Here is a 24486-nt window from a genome sequence, read left to right on the forward strand (position 1 = left end):
TGTCAGCGTTCAAACATCATCTGCAGTCTATCATTCATGTGTATATATTCTCATCAACTTCTTATGTGTGTGTGTGTGTGTGTGTGTGTGTGTGTGTGTGTGTGTGTGTGTGGCCCATAGACTTGTCTGAACGCCATCAGTGCATGTGCTTCCATGTCAAACATGTGATTGGTGCATTTGGTCTGATGTCTATGTCTGAAGTTAAACGCCATGATCCGCGCATATGAAGCTCTGACACTAAACATGTGTCTGTTCGCCATCTGAGCAAATGTGAGAGCAGATGATCTGGCTGGCTTCCTTATCTTTCTTGAAGTGCATCTGGAATTAGAGAAAGCAGACAAGCCACTTTTTGCAAGGTCAAAACCTCCTCATCAGATTCTTATTGGCCAAAAGGGACAAGACAATGAGCTCAGGTCATATGACGTCAGAAAAATTGGATAAATTCCAGGAGGGGAACTCCAGACCAAAATGTTAATTTCATTGAAGAGAGAACACTTACAGGAAACATGTTTAAAACTTTTCTTTGTGTTCTTTTTATCAAAGATGCAGAATATACTTTTCCTTCACTGAAACATCAAATGTGTTTTTGGAAACAATACGCTTTGGTACTGTATATTCCATTAAACAGAGATCAACCTAGAAAAACATTCACTGTAAATGTTTTAACGACAAAGCAACACCAAGTAACTTTTCCTCTGCGGTCGCCCTACAGGTTTGAAGCAGAATTGTCCATTACCGCTGTCGTAAATAATTTATCCTAGCGCAGCTTTGAAATGAACGATGTCCACAGACAAGGCAGAGTTTGTTGCATGATTTCATGAATGTATGATGTATTGCGACATCAGAAACGAAGAAAAACAAAATAACGACTAATGTAACGCAAGTCAAGACGTAAAGCAAGTCAAATTTGTAGTTTTCTCATGTCTCATAAGAACTACAGAAACACAACCCAATCTAGCAATCTTACATTATAGCAGATAAAGGACCGCAAATCGAGGCAGAATGCTTCACCCTGTTACGACTTAATGAACCGCTGAAACGATTTTGGAAACATTATTTTTAGGTAAAAAAAATCTTAATTAGTATTGCTTTAACAGCCACTACATCTGTCTGGATCAGGCTTTAGTTTGGAATCTGAAGGAGTTGTAGATTATTGGTGCCAACAACATAAGATAAAGATCACAAAGTTGTCATCACAAGTTGGTTCGATAGACCACACCCCCATAAAATATGCAAATCAAGAAATGAATTTCACAAAGCCACAGCTGTGAGAGCAGAGAGTCAGTTATACTTGTCCTCCCATCTGAGCACAATGTTCACGTACACAGTCTCTGTGTCTACTGGTAAACAGGAGTATGCTGGGACCATTGATTACGTTTACCTGACGCTGACGGGCACGGAGAGATCCAGCGACCGGACTCTGCTGGACGAATCCTTCTTTCAACATTTGGCAAGAGGAACGGTAAGAATTATTTTCTTCCCCTTTCAATTTCAGTTCAAATTAAATAAAACATGAAAAGGTTTATCCCTATTTAAACATGATATTTATTGATTTATTTCTTGATATCTCAATATTTGCAGACATATTATCACTCTCCTTTAACTGTGGGTGTCATCAAAAACCTTTGTTTCCTCACAAAAATTTGAGAAATCACAGTCTTAAAGATGACTGGTGTTTAAAGTTGCTGTAACCCCACTTTTTCCTTACAAAGCTTCCACAAATTCCTTCACAGTTCATTCACAGCAATATCTGACAGATCATCTAATTTAACCTACATGTTTGTTGAAAATGAGAATCATAAAAAAACAATATTATACTATTAAAAAAAAAATGGCTAATGAGATTAATTAAAACCAGGGCATCCTGACTGCCATGAAAATTGGGGCGGTATTTTTGATTCGTCTCGTCCCCAATTAAATATTCTTTAATTTTTGTAGGCTACATAACCTGTGTGATTGAGTTATGTCCGGTAGTTGCCGATGTTTTCACCAACAGAAGTGACCTGTGGTACTTGTAGATTTCCCCCTACGCACTCGGACTTAGGTTGAACCGAGCGTGCTTGACACCTGAAAATATTATACTGAGTTGAGTTGCTTCTGAACACGTACAGTACGTTGACGCCGAATCGTAGTTACAGTATTCTTACCGCATAAATAAAATGCCCAAGAATTAGAGTTCCCTTCGTATTGGGTTGCTATACGCAGTGGGGAAACTCCTTTTCCTCGATTTACTGAAGCCTAATGTAAAATGCATTTGCAGCTGGACCGCCACCACACGTCTGACACGCTCATAGGCTCTGCTGCAGCAACTGCACGTCCAATGGCGGGGGCGACTCTGACGTGTGACCAATGAGGGAGCCCCACATCAGAGCCCACAGAGGGGGCGTAACCTAGTCTAAATAGACCCCCGAATTCGCCCTTATGGCAGATTTATACTCCTTCAGCGACAGTACACATGTCCCGGAGCTTTTTACTGTGATTCGCCGTCGAAACAAGTGAGCCTCTCTTCTGCAGACTTCGCCTGCACACCGTGGTCTCCTGACGCTGTCTCACCTATCCGGCGACAGCCTAATATCCTTTCGAAAGAAGCTTTCTCATATTTTCACAGCCCTCACCATCTTCACAGTGATCAAGTAGTTTCCTGACCACAATCTAACCCCGCCTAAGAGTCCCACAAAGAGACGAGTTTTTACAGAATAGGAGCGTGGCGAAAATTACTTTATTTTTGTACAATTTGATTTGTTCTTCATAGGCAAACCCTTCTGTTACTAGGTAGAAGTAAATTCTATTTTCTTGATTACTTTACAAGTTTTTAAACCAAGACAGCCGTCTAGTTTCATTTCCCCTATACACTCACACACTCAAAGTCACGAGGTTTCGACCAAAGGGTTTGGAAACATTTAAGATTCAAAAACATATGAAAGTTGTTCCTGCAAGAAAAATAAATGTTAGTTATTATGATTAATTAAAAAATTAATCACAACCCTCAGTTTGGGCTCCAACTGGTTTTTGAAACGGGCCACCACATTGCATAGGCTCTGGTTATGTCTAGTCTAACAGAAGCTGTTGTTAAAGGTGATGCCCATCGAGGTCAGTGCGAAGGAGAAGCTTGGAGACATTGTGCTGGTGAAGCTCGAGAAGGAGAACTTCGTGTTCAATGATCAGTGGTACTGCAGATGCATCAGTGTGACGTCACCCTCTGGAGATCGCTTTGACTTCCCCTGTTATCGCTGGATCGGGAGTGAAAATGCAGTGGTTCTTCGAGAAGGCACGGGTGAGTCCTATCCCGACTAATGAAGCATGTCTTAGATACTTTCGCCCTACAATCCATCGCGCTCTTTAAAGGGCACCTATTATGCCCCTTTTTACAAGATGTAATATTGGTCTCGGGTGTCCCCAGAATGTATTTGTGAAGTTTCAGCTCAAAATACCCCATAGTTAATTTATTATAACCATTTGAAAATGTCATTTTGGGGCCTGATTAAAAATGAGCTGTTTTGGTGTATGCCACCTTAAATGCAAATGAGCTGCATATCCCCGCCCTGCCTTTGGATGAGGGCGTAACTTGATACCTATGGCAGTCGGTACTGAGAGACAGAGCCGTTCTAAGAGACGTGCTGTTTTGAATGTCATTCAGCGTACGTTTGAATCGGAATATATAAATAGCACGAAGAGACTCCGGCAGAATAAACACAAATGAGAATGGACCAGTACGTCTCGGTATGGTTATTTGATACATTTATGTACTTAGAGTTGTAGAGTTGTAATCGCGTCTTTTTGCAAGTATGGATGTGCAACACACATACACAGATACACACAAACACTAACGCTGGCCCAATTTTTTTAAACTACATACACATTCTGTGATAAAGTTTGCTACGTACAAGCGAAATTGCATTTATGCGAGGGATCTGTGGCGTCATGTTTACTTGTCATACAGGTGCTTCTGTGGCAAATGTGAGAAGATGGCTAACTTACAGAACAACAACATATATGCAGTTTTTAATACAATATCTTTAAAAATATATTTATAAACGTGTGGTTACACACTATACAAACAACGTTTAAATTATATACACAGACATCCTACGACGACAACAACTTTAGATGCATTTGTTGATGAATTGGCTGACAGACTGAAGGACACCATTGGGTCACTTGATGGAGTTTTAGGACACCATTGGGTCACCTGATGGAGTTTTAGGACACCATTGGGTCATCTGATGGAGTTTTAGGACACCATTGGGTCACCTGATGGAGTTTTAGGACACCATTAAGTCACCTGATGGAGTTTTAGGACACCATTGGGTCATCTGATGGAGTTTTAGGACACCATTGGGTCACCTGATGGAGTTTTAGGACACCATTAAGTCACCTGATGGAGTTTTAGGACACCATTGGGTCATCTGATGGAGTTTTAGGACACCATTGGGTCACTTGATGGCGTTTTAGGACACCATTGGGTCACCTGATGGAGTTTTAGGACACCATTGGGTCATCTGATGGAGTTTTAGGACACCATTAAGTCACCTGATGGAGTTTTAGGACACCATTGGGTCACCTGATGGAGTTTTAGGACACCATTGGGTCACTTGATGGCGTTTTAGGACACCATTGGGTCATCTGATGGAGTTTTAGGACACCATTGGGTCACCTGATGGAGTTTTAGGACACCATTGGGTCACCTGATGGAGTTTTAGGACACCATTAAGTCACCTGATGGAGTTTTAGGACACCATTGGGTCATCTGATGGAGTTTTAGGACACCATTGGGTCACCTGATGGAGTTTTAGGACACCATTGGGTCACCTGATGGAGTTTTAGGACACCATTAGGTCACCTGATGGAGTTTTAGGACACTTTTAGGACACTTGATGGAGTTTTAGGACACCATTGGGTCATCTGATGGAGTTTTAGGACACCATTGGGTCACTTGATGGCGTTTTAGGACACCATTGGGTCACCTGATGGAGTTTTAGGACACCATTGGGTCATCTGATGGAGTTTTAGGACACCATTGGGTCACCTGATGGAGTTTTAGGACACCATTAAGTCACCTGATGGAGTTTTAGGACACCATTGGGTCACCTGATGGAGTTTTAGGACACCATTGGGTCACTTGATGGCGTTTTAGGACACCATTGGGTCATCTGATGGAGTTTTAGGACACCATTGGGTCACCTGATGGAGTTTTAGGACACCATTGGGTCACCTGATGGAGTTTTAGGACACCATTAAGTCACCTGATGGAGTTTTAGGACACCATTGGGTCATCTGATGGAGTTTTAGGACACCATTGGGTCGCCTGATGGAGTTTTAGGACACCATTGGGTCACCTGATGGAGTTTTAGGACACCATTAGGTCACCTGATGGCGTTTTAGGACACCATTGGGTCACTTGATGGCGTTTTAGGACACCATTGGGTCATCTGATGGAGTTTTAGGACACCATTGGGTCACCTGATGGAGTTTTAGGACACCATTGGGTCACCTGATGGAGTTTTAGGACACCATTAAGTCACCTGATGGAGTTTTAGGACACCATTGGGTCATCTGATGGAGTTTTAGGACACCATTGGGTCGCCTGATGGAGTTTTAGGACACCATTGGGTCACCTGATGGAGTTTTAGGACACCATTGGGTCATCTGATGGAGTTTTAGGACACCATTAAGTCACCTGATGGAGTTTTAGGACACCATTGGGTCACCTGATGGAGTTTTAGGACACCATTGGGTCACTTGATGGCGTTTTAGGACACCATTGGGTCATCTGATGGAGTTTTAGGACACCATTGGGTCACCTGATGGAGTTTTAGGACACCATTGGGTCACCTGATGGAGTTTTAGGACACCATTAAGTCACCTGATGGAGTTTTAGGACACCATTGGGTCATCTGATGGAGTTTTAGGACACCATTGGGTCACCTGATGGAGTTTTAGGACACCATTGGGTCACCTGATGGAGTTTTAGGACACCATTAGGTCACCTGATGGAGTTTTAGGACACTTTTAGGACACTTGATGGAGTTTTAGGACACCATTGGGTCATCTGATGGAGTTTTAGGACACCATTGGGTCACTTGATGGCGTTTTAGGACACCATTGGGTCACCTGATGGAGTTTTAGGACACCATTGGGTCATCTGATGGAGTTTTAGGACACCATTGGGTCACCTGATGGAGTTTTAGGACACCATTAAGTCACCTGATGGAGTTTTAGGACACCATTGGGTCACCTGATGGAGTTTTAGGACACCATTGGGTCACTTGATGGCGTTTTAGGACACCATTGGGTCATCTGATGGAGTTTTAGGACACCATTGGGTCACCTGATGGAGTTTTAGGACACCATTGGGTCACCTGATGGAGTTTTAGGACACCATTAAGTCACCTGATGGAGTTTTAGGACACCATTGGGTCATCTGATGGAGTTTTAGGACACCATTGGGTCGCCTGATGGAGTTTTAGGACACCATTGGGTCACCTGATGGAGTTTTAGGACACCATTAGGTCACCTGATGGAGTTTTAGGACACTTTTAGGACACTTGATGGAGTTTTAGGACACCATTGGGTCATCTGATGGAGTTTTAGGACACCATTGGGTCACCTGATGGAGTTTTAGGACACCATTGGGTCACCTGATGGAGTTTTAGGACACCATTGGGTCACCTGATGGAGTTTTAGGACACCATTGGGTCCCTTGATGGAGTTTTAGGACACCATTGGGTCACCTGATGGAGTTTTAGGACACCATTGGGTCCCTTGATGGAGTTTTAGGACACCATTGGGTCACCTGATGGAGTTTTAGGACACCATTGGGTCCTTTGATGGAGTTTTTCGGTTCCTTGCCACTGTTGCCTTTGGCTTGCTCAGTTGGGGATATTCAAATTAAATGACACATCATACCATTGATCAGCTCTACCAAAATTGGATGTCTTTTTTTTATTGATACTGTGAAGCAGCTTTGAGACAATCTGTATTGTGATAAGCGCTAAATAAATATATTTGACTTGACCTGACTTGACTTTCATTTGTGTGTGTTCCTTTAGCTCAATTGCCTCAGGATGATAAAACCAGTTTGCTAAAAGAACAGAGACGCACAGAACTGGAATCCAGACAACAACTTTTCAGGTTCGAGGCTACAGTTACAATCCTGGACAATATTCAATCACTTAGTGGTGTAAATTTTGTCTTTATTTTCCTCTAGATGATTCAGTTGGCAGTTTTTCATATTTACAGTTTAAAAATGCTTACACTTATATTGTAATTTCACTTATACCAGAGGGAAAACTTGGTGTATCACCAAATATAATTCTCAGTCCAATATCTGAAAGGCTAATGTTGCCTGTTCTTGAAGGTGGAAGGAGTGGCAGCCTGGTTTCCCCATGAGCATAGACGCCAACTCAAGCAATGAACTTCCTGTTGATGTTCAGTTTGAAGCTGAAAAAACTATGGACTTCAATGTAAACTTCGCTACAGCGTAGGTTATACAGTTTGTGTTCACCCATTTGCATGTATCCCTAACAAATATGCATGTTGTTGTTTTTCTGTCAAACAGTTTGACTGCTTAACCAGGAGAAACAATTGTAGCTGAAACTGAACATTGAAAATCTAATTATGAGCATTCAGCTGTATTTATTATTATTATTTTTATTTTGCCATGATCTCTTTCAGGATTGCGAATCTTGGTCTTAACAAACTTAAGAGTTTGTTCCAGCACTCTTGGAAAGATCTTGCAGATTTTCAAGAAATATTTACGATAATCAAGAACCCTGTTTCAGGTTTGAAATGCCTTGGAGAAAAAATATATAATTTCTAACTATACACAAATGAGCTAAATTCTACATTTTGCAAATAATTGGAATGCAAAAATAAACAACCAAAATCACACTGGCAGCTGACTTCATTATTCCCTTCGACAGAATATGTGATGCACAACTGGGAAAAGGACTTCTTGTTTGGCTATCAGCTCCTAAACGGCTGCAATCCTGTGATGATCAGTAAGTGCACGAATCTTCCTGATGGGTTTGCAGTCACACAGGAGATGGTGAAAGGCTCCCTGGATAGAGGTCTCACTCTACAGGAGGAGTTAAAGGTCAGAAAATAAGTGGTGTCGATCGTAAGGTTGCAGTGGTCAATTCTGGATGAAATTCCCATTATTATTATTCAATGGCTCCAACACTAAATGGCTCTCTAAAACAGGCAGGAAACATCTACATCGTAGACTATGCGATACTGGAGGGAGTGCGAGCCAATGACACAGACCCCAATACCCAGCAGTATTTGGCTGCTCCCTTCTGCCTGCTGTACAAGAACAGCCAGAATCAAATCATGCCGATCGCCATTCAGGTGCCTGTACTTCAAAATATGAAAATATATAAAGTTAGTGCTTGGAGTTTTTACCAAACATTCTGTTCGTTTACTTGATGTGAAACAGCTCAGTCGTGGGGAGGCGAACACGGTCTTTCTCCCGAGCGATAATCGCCACGACTGGATGCTAGCCAAGATGTGGGTGAAATCCTCCGACTTTAACGTCCACCAGCTGGTCACACACCTTCTCAGGACACATCTGACATCGGAGGTTTTTGCCATTGCCATGTACAGACAGCTCGCTGCAGTCCATCCTGTGTACAAGGTAGCCATCCGCTTTCTTCGTACTATAACTGTCAATAAGTCCAAGTACTTATTGAACAACCTTTATCATATTGCTTTTGCTATAAAAGAAAAAAGGCACGTGTTCACCACAGGGATGATACCACATACGGCTAAGGGTATTGCTTTATTGCTTTATTGAAGACCCTTGTCTTGCAGATTATAGAAAGCTTTTATTTTCTCCTCACAGTTACTGATACCTCACGTCCGTTTCACCATCGCCATCAACACTTCGGCTCGTGAAAAACTCATCAGTAAAGATGGGATCTTTGATAAGGTACCCCATATAAACAGTTCCACAGTTTTTCTTTTCATGTTTATTCCTGGTTCTTTCACGTTACTTTGAGGTCTGAAGAGGGACAGTCTTTGATTTGATATTCAGCCATCTAGCTGTAGGCTGTGGCTTCTGTTTTGTAGACGCATTTACAAAAATGAAGTCTGAGACTCAAAGATTGACTAGTGTCCTTGTATTTCAAAGGCTAACGCCACTGGTGGAACTGCAGTTGTGGAAGTGATTCAAAAGGCCATGAAGACTTTAACCTATAAGTCTCTGTGCTTCCCTGAGTCCATAAGAGCTCGAGGAGTGGAAGATCTGCCCAACTACTACTACAGAGACGATGGCATGATGATCTGGGACGCAGTGAAAAGGTATACACAGGGATAAAATTAGGGGTGGAACAGTTCGAATTACTCACGATTGGTTTTAGGGTCACGGTTTTGAATGTTCTTGTATTGTAATAGGTTATGACAACAAAGTTTTAAACCCAGATAGCAAACTGACATTGAATCAACGTGGAAATATGACATCGAAACAACGTTGATCTGACATTGTTTTGCTCATCGAATTAACGTTGAACCAACGTCAGACACGTCATTCTTTCAAAACTAACGGAAAATCAACGTTGTTTCAACATTATGAAAGCAAACCAATTTTCGATTTTCATTTAGCTTTGAAGAATGCCGCGTCTGACGTTGGTTCAACGTTAATTCGATGAGCAAAATCAACGTTGTTTCGATCTCATGAGAGACGTCGTTTCCACGTTGATTCAATGTCAGTTTGTTGTCTGGGAATATACCAGTGTAATTTCACATTCCTTTATTCCAGTTGATTTCACAGCAAAAAACCTAACTAATATAAATTTCAAACATTATTAAAGACACAGAAAATAATAAAATAAGAATAAATAATCAAACTTTAAATGTAGATGAATCCTTATTTAAGTTACAAAAGTTAGTCAGCCAAGAGCAGTTTGGTTCAGTTAATTTTTTTTAAACGAAAATATTACATCCCTAGTTCAAATGCTAATAGTGAGAATGAAAAACTAAGAACAAAAAAGATTCACCAAGATGTATTTTTACATTTGCTGATCCATCATTTAACTTGATCTTCCTCCAGTTTTGTTTCGGATGTGGTGAAGATCTGCTATGGCAGTGATGAGGCGGTTCAGAAAGACAAGGAGGTTCAAGCGTTTGTCCAGGATGTTTGCTTCTCTGGTCTGAAGAATTGTGGTGAGTACATGATCATTTAACTTAAATGTAAATGTGTGAGGGATAACGTGTTACCTCCTCAAATCACGGACTTAAATCCCGGACGAGCCCCCAATTCTTACATGACGAGGGGATAACAAGAGAAATTATGGGTAAAAAAAACAACCTTATCAAGCAATCACGAGCTCTCCTGTCTTGTCCCAGGGGACCTGGCGAAAATAACAAAAATAAAAGTTCTGACCTTGAGGGGAGTACTTTATAAACTTATTCTTACCTTATTAGATGGTTGGCTAATTACATTCAATAGATTATCTTAAAATATTTGTAGTTGGTTTGTTAAAGGTGTTTTTATACATGTTTGAATTTGGAGCAATTACACTGTTTTGACCAGCAGAGGTCACCAGTGTGCCATTTCGAGCGCTTCAAATCATTTTGTGAAGCAAGTGGTGCAACCGATTCAATGTTTCAAAACACTTAATTTCTCCCATCACTACAGAGAACACACGTATCCATACTGCTTCCAAAACAACAAATAAATAGTAAACAGTTTCAACTTAAATCCCTCCTTAAGAGTGTCAGGGGTGTCTGGGTTTGCATGCTAGCATGTGCATTGCTTACACCACTCTTAAATGTATACACGGGTAATCCAATGTTCACAGAGTTCCCGGAGTCTCTGAAAACTCAGGAGCAGTTGATCGAGTTCCTGACTGTTGTGATTTTCACAGCTTCAGCACAACACGCTGCGGTCAACTTTGGACAGGTGCGTTCACACACACTTTTCAGGATGAATATGAACTATCCATAGGCTGATATATCTGTGTGTCTGTCCTGGGTTCCAGTATGACTGGTTGTCCTGGATCCCAAACAGCCCGTCCACCATGCGGAAGCCCCCTCCCGCTCAGAAGGGCCAGGTGGATATGAAGTACATCATGGAGAGTCTGCCGGACCGTGGACGTTCCTCTTGGCATCTAGGAGCAGTTTGGGCCCTCAGTCAGTTCCAGGACAACGAGGTTTGATGACTGAGTCTTCAAAACTAGTTTGCACAAGCTCCTATAAATTTGTTGATGCAATGTTTTGATTTTGTGTAAATCTTCTCCAGATATTTTTAGGCAACTATCCAGATATGTACTTCACTGAACAACCGGTCGTGGAAGCCACCAAGACTTTCCACAAGAAATTAGCCGAAGTGACCAAAGTCATCAAGAGCCGAAATGAGAATTTGCAAGTGCCCTATTGGTATCTGTCTCCAGACCGAATCCCCAACAGTGTGGCCATCTGAGAGGACGTCGGTGGAGAAGTCAGCAAACCCTTTTTGCAGCAATTTTATCCAATATATATATATAAAAGGCAGAGAAAAACTTAACTGGGCTATTTCACAACATGTCACAACCAACAAAATAAATACTACAGTAACTGCAAGGATTTTTAGTAAAAAAAAATAAAAAAATGCTAGTCTGGATGAAAACTTAGACCCAGCTAACAATTTTATATTCTGGGAATGTTAGTTTTTGGATTCCAGAACGTTCCCAAGAATTTTCCCTATTGATAATCCAGGAAAGTTTTCTTAACGTAAATAGAATGTTCCCTTAAGGTAAACGGAATGTTCTGGAAACTTTATGGGAACATTCCCGGATCATTCCCACAACGTTCCGCAAACGTTCATAGGCTATATTAAACTAAATTTACATTTACACACGGTGAACATGAAACTGGTGTATGGTGAAGATGAAACTGGTGTATGGTGAAGATGAAACTGGTATATGGTGAACATGAAACTGGTGTATGGTGAACATGAAACTGGTGTATGGTGAACATGAAACTGGTTGGTGGTGAACATGAAACTGGTGTATGGTGAACATGAAACTGGTGTATGGTGAACATGAAACTGGTGTATGGTGAACATGAAACTGGTGTATGGTGAACATGAAACTGGTGTATGGTGAACATGAAACTGTAGTGCAGTTAAGAATTGTGTGCCGATGACCGGTAAATTAATAAATTTTAGCAGCCATAGTTGTTATTTTAAAAAAAGCTATTAATTTATTTGCAAGGCAGTTACTACAACAATTACTAAACATTTGTATAATGTTTTTAACTTGCCCTAGTTTTACTGCAAAAAAAATAATAATAATCATAAAAATTATACTTCTATGAAACAACTAAAGTCACTTGCAAGCCTTAAAAGAAAAAATCCGGTATTGAGTCTATTTTCTATTTTGTTTTGGATAAACTAGAGTGGTGGACAAAGAAACTGACGATGGGTCCTGTCTCGACTTTTTGACTCTTTTAGGATCGCCTGTGTCTACAACATTATGCAAACATGTCCTTAATACAACCCTATCGTTAGTTTTCAAAACTGCAAATCAGTGGTGTGTGCAATAATAAAGTTTTGCTGATTAGACTGATGATATGATATTTCACTTCACCAATAATTTACACTCAACTAGTAATTATACTTTCCAAGTTTCCAAGCCACTCATCAGTAGATGTCGCTAAAACTAATATCAGCCTATAAACCATGTCAAAAAAGACATGAGAAAAATTGGTTTTGCATTATGTAGATTTAAAATTTAAACTAGGGCTGTGCAAAAATTAATTTCGATTAATCGCATCCAAAATAAAAGTCTGTGTTTACATAATATATTTGTGTGTGCTGTATATAATTATTTTGTATATATAAATACCTATGCATGCATGTATATATTTAAGAATTATTTGCGCTTAAATTCTGTATATATATATACAAATACATAATCTATATTATATAAATATAAATATTTTATATATGAATAACACATTTTCTTAAATATATACATGCATGTGTGTGTTTTTATATATACAAAATAATTATATACAGCACACACAAATATATTATGTAAACACAGACTTTTATTTTGGATGCAATTAATCGCAATTAATTTTTGCACAGCCCTAATTTAAACAAAACTGACATGATTGCTTATCATTTTAAATGCCTGTGAGGGGCAAATTTAAGGACCATTGAAATAAGGTCTTCAATCTCACTGGCCTCTCACTGAGATTTGACTTCTGCCTCTTTTCCTTTGGGCTCTCTGAAATCTGAAAAAGAAAACATGATGTTAGTCAAGAACGAGTCAATTCAGTTGTACAGTCACATTGAAGAATGTTAATATACTAAACACAATACGATTCACTTTTTTTAAGCTGCTGAGCACAAATTATTGTAACTATGAATATAGTATTGTTAAAATCTATTTTTTACATTTATTTTTCTATTAATGCTTCAATATCAAAAGCGAGCACTGGCAGGGGTGTCCCATTTTATCTCCAGCCCTAATTAAACACACCTGAGTCAGATAATCAAGGTCATTAGGATCAATGAGAACTTACAGGCAGGTGTGTTAGTGCTAAACTCTTCATGAGGAGGAACAAACGCCTATAACTTATAATGGTCACAGTTATAATAATTCATTTAACTATTATAACAGGATAATGGTCATTGGTATAAATATTTTTTTCTCTAGGTGTGTTTTTAATTATGTTGGCCAATGAGACAGACACCATACTGTCCAACTCAAAGGTATTTTTTATGTAGTTTTTTCTGATAAATACTGAATTTTTTTTTTATTTTCAAATGCTGAATTCAGGGGGTCGACAACTATTTTTCACAAACATCTGTCCAGTTTACTCATGGCTCATACTCTAAAATGTATGTATATCCACAATACATTATCAGGGGGTAAAGATATCATTAGAGTTTTTAAAGTTATGGCTATGCTCTTGTTACCAGATGAGATATCAATCATTTGACCATGTGATTCTTCAGGACAAGATCTTGATGCCATCCACACTTAGTACATGATGACGGAAGGTGAGTTTCACAATAGCTGCCACTACCACAAACCAAGAGACCGAACACAACAGGCCTTCACCCATATGAACTCACCCATACATAGGGATAGCAGGTCCGAAACCCGGAATTAAACATTAAATGGGCCCTGGGGCCAAATTAAGGATGACTGCAGTATCGATAAGCTCAGATGTTATCGGTTCTGTTGACGGTAATGAATTACACACACTATTGTAGACATTGTCTTGCAAATTCTGTGAGGATTAGGAGGGGTGTTTTAAACAGTCTTCACACAACATGTGTTTTTCAGGCTGGTTGTTTATAATTATATAAGAGTAGGGAGAGGCTGTACCTCAGTAAAGACTTATTTTACATTCGATAATTCAATTTCCGTACCTGATAAGTTAGATTTTCCTAAAAAAACATCATGCACTACTTATTTCAATTGTATTTTTCTTCTTTTGAATTTATATATGCTTGTAATTTGTTTATAATTTTCAATGCAAATTCACTCCTCTAAATAAATAGCAGCAGATAAACAAAATATTTTATTTAAGGTTTTCAATATTGTGCAGCCCTAATATTGAGCATTTAACATAACTCTAATTTTTTATTGAACCTGGAATGATAATTTGTGATACCAGATGAGTTGTACAGGTCCTTCTAAAAAAATTAGAATATTGTGATAAAGTTCATTATTTTCCATAATGTAATATTGATAAAAATTAAACTTTAATATATTTTAGATTCATTGCACACCAACTGAAATATTTCAGGTCTTTTATTGTTTTAATACTAATGATTTTGGGCATACAGCTCATGAAAACCCAAAATTGCTATCTCAAAAAATGAGCATATTTCATCTGACCATCCAATAAAAGAAGTGTTTTAATACAAATAAAGTCAACCTTCTAATAATTATGTTCAGTTATTATGCAATCAATAGGCCTCGGTCGGGAATAATTTTGCATGACTGCTTCAATGCGGCGTGGCATGGAGGCAATCAGCCTGTGGCACTGCTGAGGTGTTATGGAGGCCCAGGATACTTCGATATCGGCCTTGAGCTCATCCTGAGTGTTGGGCAAATATCTCGGCGAAAAATCATACCATCAAACCATATGCGTTTCGTCATTTTTGGTGGAGTATTTACGGAGATATTAGCTGTAAACCGTCGGCCGCGCTCTGAAATGGCGCCACGAGCTCGGGAGAAAAATCGCAAATATCTCGGCGAAAAATCAACGTTTCGACACCAAATTTTTATCGAGTGGAGAACGGACCGATACCTTTCAAAAGAGACCACCCCCAGCCTAATGGACCCCCGATACAGCCCCCCAAAGCTCCTCCGTAAGCAATAAACGCAAATGTCTTGGCTAAAACTCAACGTATCCGTCGGAGATCGGGCTCTTTCGAATCGTCTCGCCGAACTGAACAAAACCATATGCATTTCGATGCCTAATTTTTATCGAGTGGAGACGGGACCGAGACCTTTCGAAAGAGACCACCCCCAGCCTCGAGAATATATATATATAAAATATATAGCTCTTAGAGTGGATATTAGCTATTCTAACATTTGCAAAATATATGTCCTGCCAGAAGATTAACACAAAAGACATGCAAACTGTATTTACAATCTGAAGTTTGAATGAGAAAGCCAGAGAAGAGCCAAAGTGAAGTGATGGGGAAAATTAGTTGGTTTATTGAATAATCTCAATTGCACGTTTCATCTAACCAGTACAAATTCAACAAGTGTTGTTCTAAAGGAAAAACAGAATACTGCTTCACATCTTCATCTTGTGACTCTACGAAAGAAACTCTGCAAAACCTTGAAACGGCTCTTGCTAGTTTCCGCACCGACGTCCTCTCAGATGGCCACACTGTTGGGGATTCGGTCTGGAGACAGATACCAATAGGGCACTTGCAAATTCTCATTTCGGCTCTTGATGATGTTGGTCACTTCGGCTAATTTCTTGCGGAAAGTCTTGGTGGCTTCCATGACTGGTTGTTCAGTGAAGTACATATCTGGATAGTTGCCTAAAAATATCTGGAGAAGATTTGCACAAAATCAGAACAACTTGTAGAAGGAAAAAGTTTATGCAAACTAGTTTTGAAGACTCAGTCATCAAACCTCGTTGTCCTGGAACTGACTGAGGGCCCAAATTGTTCCTAGATGCCAAGAGGAACGTCCGCGGTCCGGCAGACTCTCCATGATGTACTTCATATCCACCTGGCCCTTCTGAGCGGGAGGGGGCTTCCGCATGGTGGACGGGCTGTTTGGGATCCAGGAGAACCAGTCATACTGGAACCCAGGACAGAAACACAGATATATCAGCCTATGGATAGTTCATATTCATCCTGAAAAGTGTGTGTGAACGCACCTGTCCAAAGTTGACCGCAGCGTGTTGTGCTGAAGCTGTGAAAATCACAACAGTCAGGAACTCGATCAACTGCTCCTGAGTTTTCAGAGACTCCGGGAACTCTGTGAACATCAGGTATGAGTTTACTTTGTGTATGCATTATTAGAGTGGTGTAAACAATGCATATGGAATCATACAAACATTGTAAACGTGACATCCCAGGGTGTAATTCACCATTCGCAAAGACCTACAATGGTCAATACTCACCATTTTTTCTTTTTAACGTCCACCAACATTAATCTGCTAACTCATGTCTAGTTTGTTTTTCTGACAAGATGGCAATTCGACATTATTATTGATTTGATTTATACTATTCTACCATTTTTTTAAGTGGAATGTGTGTGTTCTGCTTCTAGCCGACTCCATTTATCTCAGTTTCATCCAAAAGCTGCCAATCAAAGTTTGAAGAAGCCTTTTTGTCTCCTGGCGGCTGAGGCGCTTTTCTCCTGCCCCAGACATTAGTAAGTGTGCTTTTATCTTGTTGTACACCATATTGTTCACTGAAGATGACTTTGTTTTTAATTAAGTTCTCCGACACCCTTAAGGATGGATTGAAGTTAAAACGGTTTACAATTTGATTGCTATTTTGTGTAGCGATTCTTAGCTCAAAAAAGGGGAAAGCATTTTAATAACTGGCCATAAACTGTCTAGTAATCCCATTCATCGATTAGTGAACCTACCAATCACCTTCGAGAGAGAGAAGTTTCCCTTTTGTCCTGTCAAGGCAGCTCATCTGCATAGTTTACAGCCTTTTACATTTACTAACCAGAAAAAGGGTTGCACATAGAATCATACATTTAACTGTAATTTCCTGTATGTGTGTAACTCTGTGAACTAGAGAGGATTAAAACGATACCAAGAAGATTAACACACTAAATAGGAATACAAATATGAATTCCTGTCTTACCCCCTCTCTAGACTGGGAAGGTATGTGAAAATTGGGGGCTCGTCCGGTACTTCTCGCGGGGTTGGGGGGATAAAAACGTTTACATTTTAAATGATCATGTACTCACCACAATTCTTCAGACCAGAAAAGCAAACATCCTGGACAAATGCTTGAACCTCCTTGTCTTTCTGAACCGCCTCATCACTGCTATAGCAGATCTTCACCACATCCGAAACAAAACTGGAGGAAGATCAAGTTAAATGATGAATCAGAAAATGTAAAAAAAAAAAACAACAACAACAAAACACCTTGGTGTCAAATCAAATGCTTTGCTAATTTGTTCTTAGTTCAAATGCTAATGGCTGAAACGAAGGATGTAACCATTTTCGGAAAAAATAAAACACACGGTTCGGTGCGCATTTACACAGCGGTTAATCTCAAATCTAACCATGCATCTTAATATGGTTTAAAAATTACATAAATAAAAAAGTCAGTGCTGCATTTTAAAAAATAGATAATTTATGTTTTATATACATTCAGTCTTGCCAATTTAAACATTGAAGTGCGCACGTTTAATTTGAGTTCTTTCATGTCTTCTTGGTCTTGAATGGACAATGTTATACAATTTTCAAAATGCACATCTTGGAGTGTATCCTAATAAACAGTTAGTTAAGTCTTAAGGGCAGCACATGTGTACAGTATCTGTATATTGATCCATGCATTATGTCTTAAAGTGAAAGTAGCCTCTGTTTGTTTGTGTTTTTAAAATGTTAAACAGCAAGAAAATACAAGGAAAGACCCACACACACTGCTCTTGGCTATGACTAACTTTCATTTGTTCCATTTTATTACTGGCTGTTAATGTTAATAATGTTTGAAATTATACTAGTTGGGATCGTAGTTTTTGCTGTGGTCTCAAAACTGGAATGGAGAATTGTGAAATTTTCACTGACATCTAAAATGTTGGTGTCAAAACCTTATAACAATACAAGCACACACCAAACCGGTGACCAAAAACCGAACCGTGAATAATTCGAACTGTTCCACCCCGAATTTGAACAACTGTAAAGTACCTTTTCACTGCGTCCCAGACCATCATGCCATCGTCTCTGTAGTAGTAGTCGGGCAGATCTTCCACTCCTCGAGATGTTATGGACTCAGGGAAGCACAGGGACTTATAGGTTAAAGTCTTCATGGCCTTTCGAATCAATTCCACAGTTCCAGTTCCACCAGCACTAACAAACTTTGAAACAAATGAACACCAGTGAATCTTCTAGTCTCAGACCACATTTTGTAAATGCTTCTTTGGAGAAGTGCAGTGAATTCTACAAAACGGAAGCCACAGCTAAATGAAAATGTCAAGTTGTAAAGACTGTACACCTCTTCAAAACATGAAGAAAAACTGTGGTTCCAAGGAAATTTATTCATGTTTAAGATACCTTCTCAACGATCCCATCTTTACTGATGAGTATTTCACGACCCGCAGTGTTGATGGCGATGGTGAATCGGACGTGAGGGATCAGTAACTGCGAGGAGAACAAATGACTTGCCTTCAATACAGCAATAAATCTCCCTCAGCAGTAGGAGGTAAAAACACCCCGGCAAGTGCATTTACAGCAATGGGAAATGGCACAAAAACCATGAATGACAGTAACCTTCAGCCACTTCAATATCCACAAACCTTCTTTCTTTGGCATTCCCTAAATCAGATCAACTACATCAAATCTCATAGCAGTGAGCGCATTAAAGGATGGCTACCTTGTACACAGGATGGACTGCAGCGAGCTGTCTGTACATGGCAATGGCAAAAACCTCCGATGTCAGATGTGTCCTGAGAAGGTGTGTGACCAGCTGGTGGACGTTAAAGTCGGAGGATTTTACCCACATCTTGGCTAGCATCCAGTCGTGGCGATTATCGCTCGGGAGAAAGACCGTGTTCGCCTCCCCACGACTGAGCTGTTTCACATCAAGTAAACGAACAGAATGTTTGGTAAAAACTCCAAGCACTAACTTTATATATTTTCATATTTTGAAGTACAGGCACCTGAATGGCGATCGGCATGATTTGATTCTGGCTGTTCTTGTACAGCAGGCAGAAGGGAGCAGCCAAATACTGCTGGGTATTGGGGTCTGTGTCATTGGCTCGCACTCCCTCCAGTATCGCATAGTCTACGATGTAGATGTTTCCTGCCTGTTTTAGAGAGCCATTTAGTGTTGGAGCCATTGAATAATAATGGGAATTTCTCCAGTGTCCCTCTTTCACTTATTTTCTGACCTTTAACTCCTCCTGTAGAGTGAGACCTCTATCCAGGGAGCCTTTCACCATCTCCTGTGTGACTGCAAACCCATCAGGAAGATTCGTGCACTTACTGATCATCACAGGATTGCAGCCGTTTAAGAACTGATAGCCAAACAAGAAGTCCTTTTCCCAGTTGTGCATCACATATTCTGTCGAAGGGAATAATGCCAGTGAGTTTAGGGATGCAAACGATGTGTGTCTTTGCTTTGATGTAAAGAAAATCCACTCAATTATAAGATTGACAGCTCATTTTTATATAAAAAATAAAATGAGCAAAGGAAGAAATTATTCAAACCTGACACAGGGTTCTTGATTTTTATAAATACTTTTTGAAAATCTGCTATATCTTTCCAAGAGGTCTGGAACGAGCTCTGAAGTTTCTTAAGACCAAGACTCTTGATCCTGAAAGAGATCACAGAAGAAAAAACAAAGGATTTTCAGTGTCTGCACTGTAAAAAAAATATTGATATTTTAACTTAAAAAAGTAAGTAACCTGGTTGCCTTAAAATTTTAAGTTGATTGAACTGGAAAAAGTGAGTTAATACAATGAAGGAGATTAATTTAAACATCAGAAACTCAAAATTATATGTTATCTGAACTAAATAAATTATTTAAGTTGATTTGACAAAAGAAAATATGTTGTGATTACTACACTGTAAAAAAATATTGTTGGTTTAACTTAAAGTAAGTAACCTGGGTTGCCTTAAAATTTTAAGTTGATTGAACTGGAAAAAGTGAGTTAATACAATGAAGGAGATTAATTTAAACATCAGAAACTCAAAATTATATGTTATCTGAACTAAATAAATTATTTAAGTTGATTTGACAAAAGAAAATATGTTGTGATTACTACACTGTAAAAAAATATTGTTGGTTTAACTTAAAGTAAGTAACCTGGGTTGCCTTAAAATTTTAAGTTGATTGAACTGGAAAAAGTGAGTTAATACAATGAAGGAGATTAATTTAAACATCAGAAACTCAAAATTATATGTTATCTGAACTAAATAAATTATTTAAGTTGATTTGACAAAAGAAAATATGTTGTGATTACTACACTGTAAAAAAATATTGTTGGTTTAACTTAAAGTAAGTAACCTGGGTTGCCTTAAAATTTTAAGTTGATTGAACTGGAAAAAGTGAGTTAATACAATGAAGGAGATTAATTTAAACATCAGAAACTCAAAATTATATGTTATCTGAACTAAATAAATTATTTAAGTTGATTTGACAAAAGAAAATATGTTGTGATTACTACACTGTAAAAAAATATTGTTGGTTTAACTTAAAGTAAGTAACCTGGGTTGCCTTAAAATTTTAAGTTGATTGAACTGGAAAAAGTGAGTTAATACAATGAAGGAGATTAATTTAAACATCAGAAACTCAAAATTATATGTTATCTGAACTAAATAAATTATTTAAGTTGATTTGACAAAAGAAAATATGTTGTGATTACTACACTGTAAAAAAATATTGTTGGTTTAACTTAAAGTAAGTAACCTGGGTTGCCTTAAAATTTTAAGTTGATTGAACTGGAAAAAGTGAGTTAATACAATGAAGGAGATTAATTTAAACATCAGAAACTCAAAATTATATGTTATCTGAACTAAATAAATTATTTAAGTTGATTTGACAAAAGAAAATATGTTGTGATTACTACACTGTAAAAAAATATTGTTGGTTTAACTTAAAGTAAGTAACCTGGGTTGCCTTAAAATTTTAAGTTGATTGAACTGGAAAAAGTGAGTTAATACAATGAAGGAGATTAATTTAAACATCAGAAACTCAAAATAATAAGTTCTCAACGAAATAAATTATTATAAAGTTGATTTGACAAAAGAAAATATGTTGTGATAACAAATCTTGAAAATATTTTTTACGGTTCAGTTTAAGCTGAACTTGTTTCTCAATTGATTTATTTGGGACATTTCTCAGTTAAAGGGATAGTTCGCCCAAATATAATTTACTCACTCTTATGTCGTTCCAAACCTTTATGAATTTCTTCTGTTGAACTAAAAAGCTATTTTGAGGAATGTTGTAACCAGTTGACATTAGCCATTGAATTCTATATATAGTATGGGGACGAAATATTGGCTACTGTCAACTGTCTAACAACATTCTTCAAACTATCTTTAGTTCAACAGAAGAAATTCATTTGGAACAATAGTAGCATATTTGTTAGGATTCTGGCAAAGCGATGAATGCAAATGGTGTAACCTACACTTTAAATAAGCTTTCATTGCCCAAAGCTTTTCCAGCTTCAAACTGAACGTCAATTGGAAGTTCATTGCTTGAGTTGGCGTCTATGCTCATGGGGAAACCAGGCTGCCACTCCTTCCACCTTCAAGAAAAGCCAACATTAGTCTTTCAGATATTGGACTGAGAATTATATTTAGTGATACACAGAGTTTTCCCTCTAATATAAGTGAAATGAAAGTGCAAGGCCTTTTAAACTTAAACAAAACAACAATAAACTGAATCCGGATGAAAATAAAGACAAACTTTAATTTTACTCACAAATAGTAACTGAGTTAAATCATTATAAAAGTAACTAATTACCAGGGAAAGTAACTATTGCATTACCTGCATAAAAAAGTTAAAAGGCCTATGTCAAATAACGTGGATGCATCCAATATTAAATATGGTAAGTTAATTAAATGGATTGGACACTATAGAATGAATTATTATTATAAAACATGTACACTTATCTACACTATGTTAATGTTGCTGTGGGACAATGTGGAAGACGCCAATAAAATTCAATATATTATTTTAAATATGATCATTACTATAGTAGAACAATACATAATACAAACCTTTTAATATTTAATATTGCACAGACCACATCTGGCCAACAAGTCTAAAAATAAATTATGCTTAAATGTACCACAAAAAAAAAAAATGGCCCTTTAAATGGCCCTTTTTGGATTTCTGGTTTCCGACAAAATATGCAGATATATTATGTAATACATGTAATATAATATATGTAATACTGGGAACACTAATAAATATAGTAGGCTATTGCTAAAAAACAATCTCGCCATAGGGCAACCAAAGGGATAGAGCCGGCCCTGTATTGAAACTGAGAGTGATAACTTATTCAAAACGAAATTCAAGAACAGGAATGCCTGGACTCTCTCTTGCTCACGAGAGTCCCCAAGAGTTTAACAGTAATCTGTTTCATTTAATTTACAATTAGTGAAACAGGTTGGGTAGGAAGTGACCATTAAGAGTTTCAGTAATCAGTAAAAAACCGGATGGGCCGGATATAATGACCATCATAATAATTTAATGTCCAGAACTTTACTATTGTATTGCAACCTACATTTAATACATTTGTAATACCACATCAGACAGTAATTTGCTCTGGCCTTCTGAAGATGCTAAAGCCAAACAATATCTGCTACTTTAATTTCCTATTATCACTGTAAATCTGCTTTGAAACAATCTATATAGGCCTATAGTTAAGTGTTATATAACTGAAGGTAACTTGACTTGATTGTAAGGCGCCTCAAACCTGAACAGTTGTTGTCTGGATTCCAGTTCCGTGCGTCTGTGCTCTTTTAGCAAACTGGTTTTATCCTCGTGAGACAATCGAGCTAAAGGAACACATGAATAAGAGTATTTGAGACATGCTTCGTTCAGGACTGGACAGTGATCAGAGTCGGGATCGGACTCACCCGTGCCTTCTCGAAGAACCACTGCATTTTCACTCGCGATCCAGCGAAAACAGGGGAAGTCGAAGCGATCTCCAGAGGGTGACGTCACACTGATGCATCTGCAGTACCACTGATCATTGAACACGAAGTTCTCCTTCTCGAGCTTCACCAGCACAATGTCTCCAAGCTTCTCCTTCACACTGACCTCGATGGGCATCACCTTTAGAGGACAACAGCTTCTGTTAGCCCGTTTCAAAAACCAGCCGAAGGGTCCTTCTGTAGGCTAATGAGGCCCGTTTCAATAAAACACCGTACATCACAGGTTATGTGCAAAACTTAAAGAGGATTTAATTGGGGAAAGAGACAAATTAAAAATATGATACCAATTTTCAAACTCAGATTTACGAACCTTTTTCAAGTCACAATTTGAGAGAAAAAGGCAGAATTGCAAGAACAGTCAGATTTGTGAGTTATAAAGTCCAATTCAGGTGGAAAATGTTTTTTGTTTTGTTTTTTTCTCAGAATCTCGACTTTATATCTTGCAATTCTGACTTTTCCCTCTTGCATTTCTGACTCACAATTATATTGCTGAGAATAAACTAAACTAGCGAAGAAGTAGGCCTATTGGTAGGGAAAAGTAGGGTTACAAAAATGCAGTTTGGAGAAACTTTAAACAGTCATAGAGATTTCTCACTTTTTGTGAGGAAACAAAAAAGGATTTAATGATCTGATAAGTGATAATTAACTTTTTTATGTGTTATATTTTATAACATAAGCGAGTTCAGAAAAAAAAAACCTTTCGTACCGTTCCTCTTGCGAAATGTTGAAAGAAGGATTCGTCCAGCAGAGTCCGGTGGCTGGATCTCTCCGTGCCCGTCAGCGTCAGGTAAACGTAATCAATGGTCCCAGCATACTCCTGTTTACCAGTAGACACAGAGACTGTGTACGTGAACATTGTGTTCAGATGGGAGGACAAGTATAACTGACTCTCTGCTCTCACACCTGTGGCCTTTTAAAGTTCAATTGAGTTTCTGGCTTGCCCTGAGTATTGGGGTGTGGTCTATGTGGTCAAACCTGTGAGGACAACTTTGTGGTCTTTATCAAGCAGAATCAAGATCCTTATCACTGCAGGATTAATGGATTATTGTTTTTTTTTTTTTTTTTTTTTAAAAAAAGGTAAATTTACTGCAGTTTTCAATGTATAGTAAACTGTAAAAAAAATTGTTGGTTTAACTTAAAAAAGTAAGTTACCACAACATTTT

The 24486-nt window shown here is 38.4% G+C and overlaps 2 protein-coding genes across 2 annotated transcripts; one reads left to right on the forward strand and one right to left on the reverse strand.

Annotated features, from left to right (window-relative positions):
* Positions 1–1251: 1251 nt before the first annotated feature.
* LOC120463775 (polyunsaturated fatty acid 5-lipoxygenase) lies at positions 1252–11421 on the forward strand. Its single transcript, XM_039653103.2, has 14 exons — positions 1252–1462; positions 3076–3274; positions 7050–7131; positions 7358–7480; positions 7675–7781; positions 7923–8095; positions 8203–8349; positions 8438–8635; positions 8843–8929; positions 9131–9300; positions 10049–10161; positions 10800–10900; positions 10980–11150; positions 11240–11421. Exons 1-14 carry the CDS (start codon positions 1313–1315, stop codon positions 11417–11419), a joined length of 2001 nt encoding a protein of 666 aa, XP_039509037.2. The 5' UTR covers positions 1252–1312; the 3' UTR covers positions 11420–11421.
* Positions 11422–15630: 4209 nt separating this feature from the next.
* Positions 15631–24218, reverse strand: LOC120463765 (polyunsaturated fatty acid 5-lipoxygenase). Its single transcript, XM_039653092.2, has 14 exons — positions 24030–24218; positions 23246–23444; positions 23083–23164; positions 21787–21906; positions 19864–19970; positions 19545–19717; positions 19314–19460; positions 19028–19225; positions 18709–18795; positions 18343–18512; positions 17397–17509; positions 16345–16445; positions 16095–16265; positions 15631–16010 (listed from the first exon to the last, which is right to left on the reverse strand). The coding sequence occupies exons 1-14, from the start codon at positions 24177–24179 to the stop codon at positions 15831–15833; spliced, it is 1998 nt and encodes a 665-aa protein (XP_039509026.2). The 5' UTR covers positions 24180–24218; the 3' UTR covers positions 15631–15830.
* Positions 24219–24486: the final 268 nt, after the last annotated feature.

The sequence above is a fragment of the Pimephales promelas genome, chromosome 14, assembly GCF_988280905.1.
Source record: "Pimephales promelas chromosome 14, fPimPro1.hap1.1, whole genome shotgun sequence".
NCBI classification, from domain to species: Eukaryota; Metazoa; Chordata; class Actinopteri; order Cypriniformes; family Leuciscidae; genus Pimephales; species Pimephales promelas.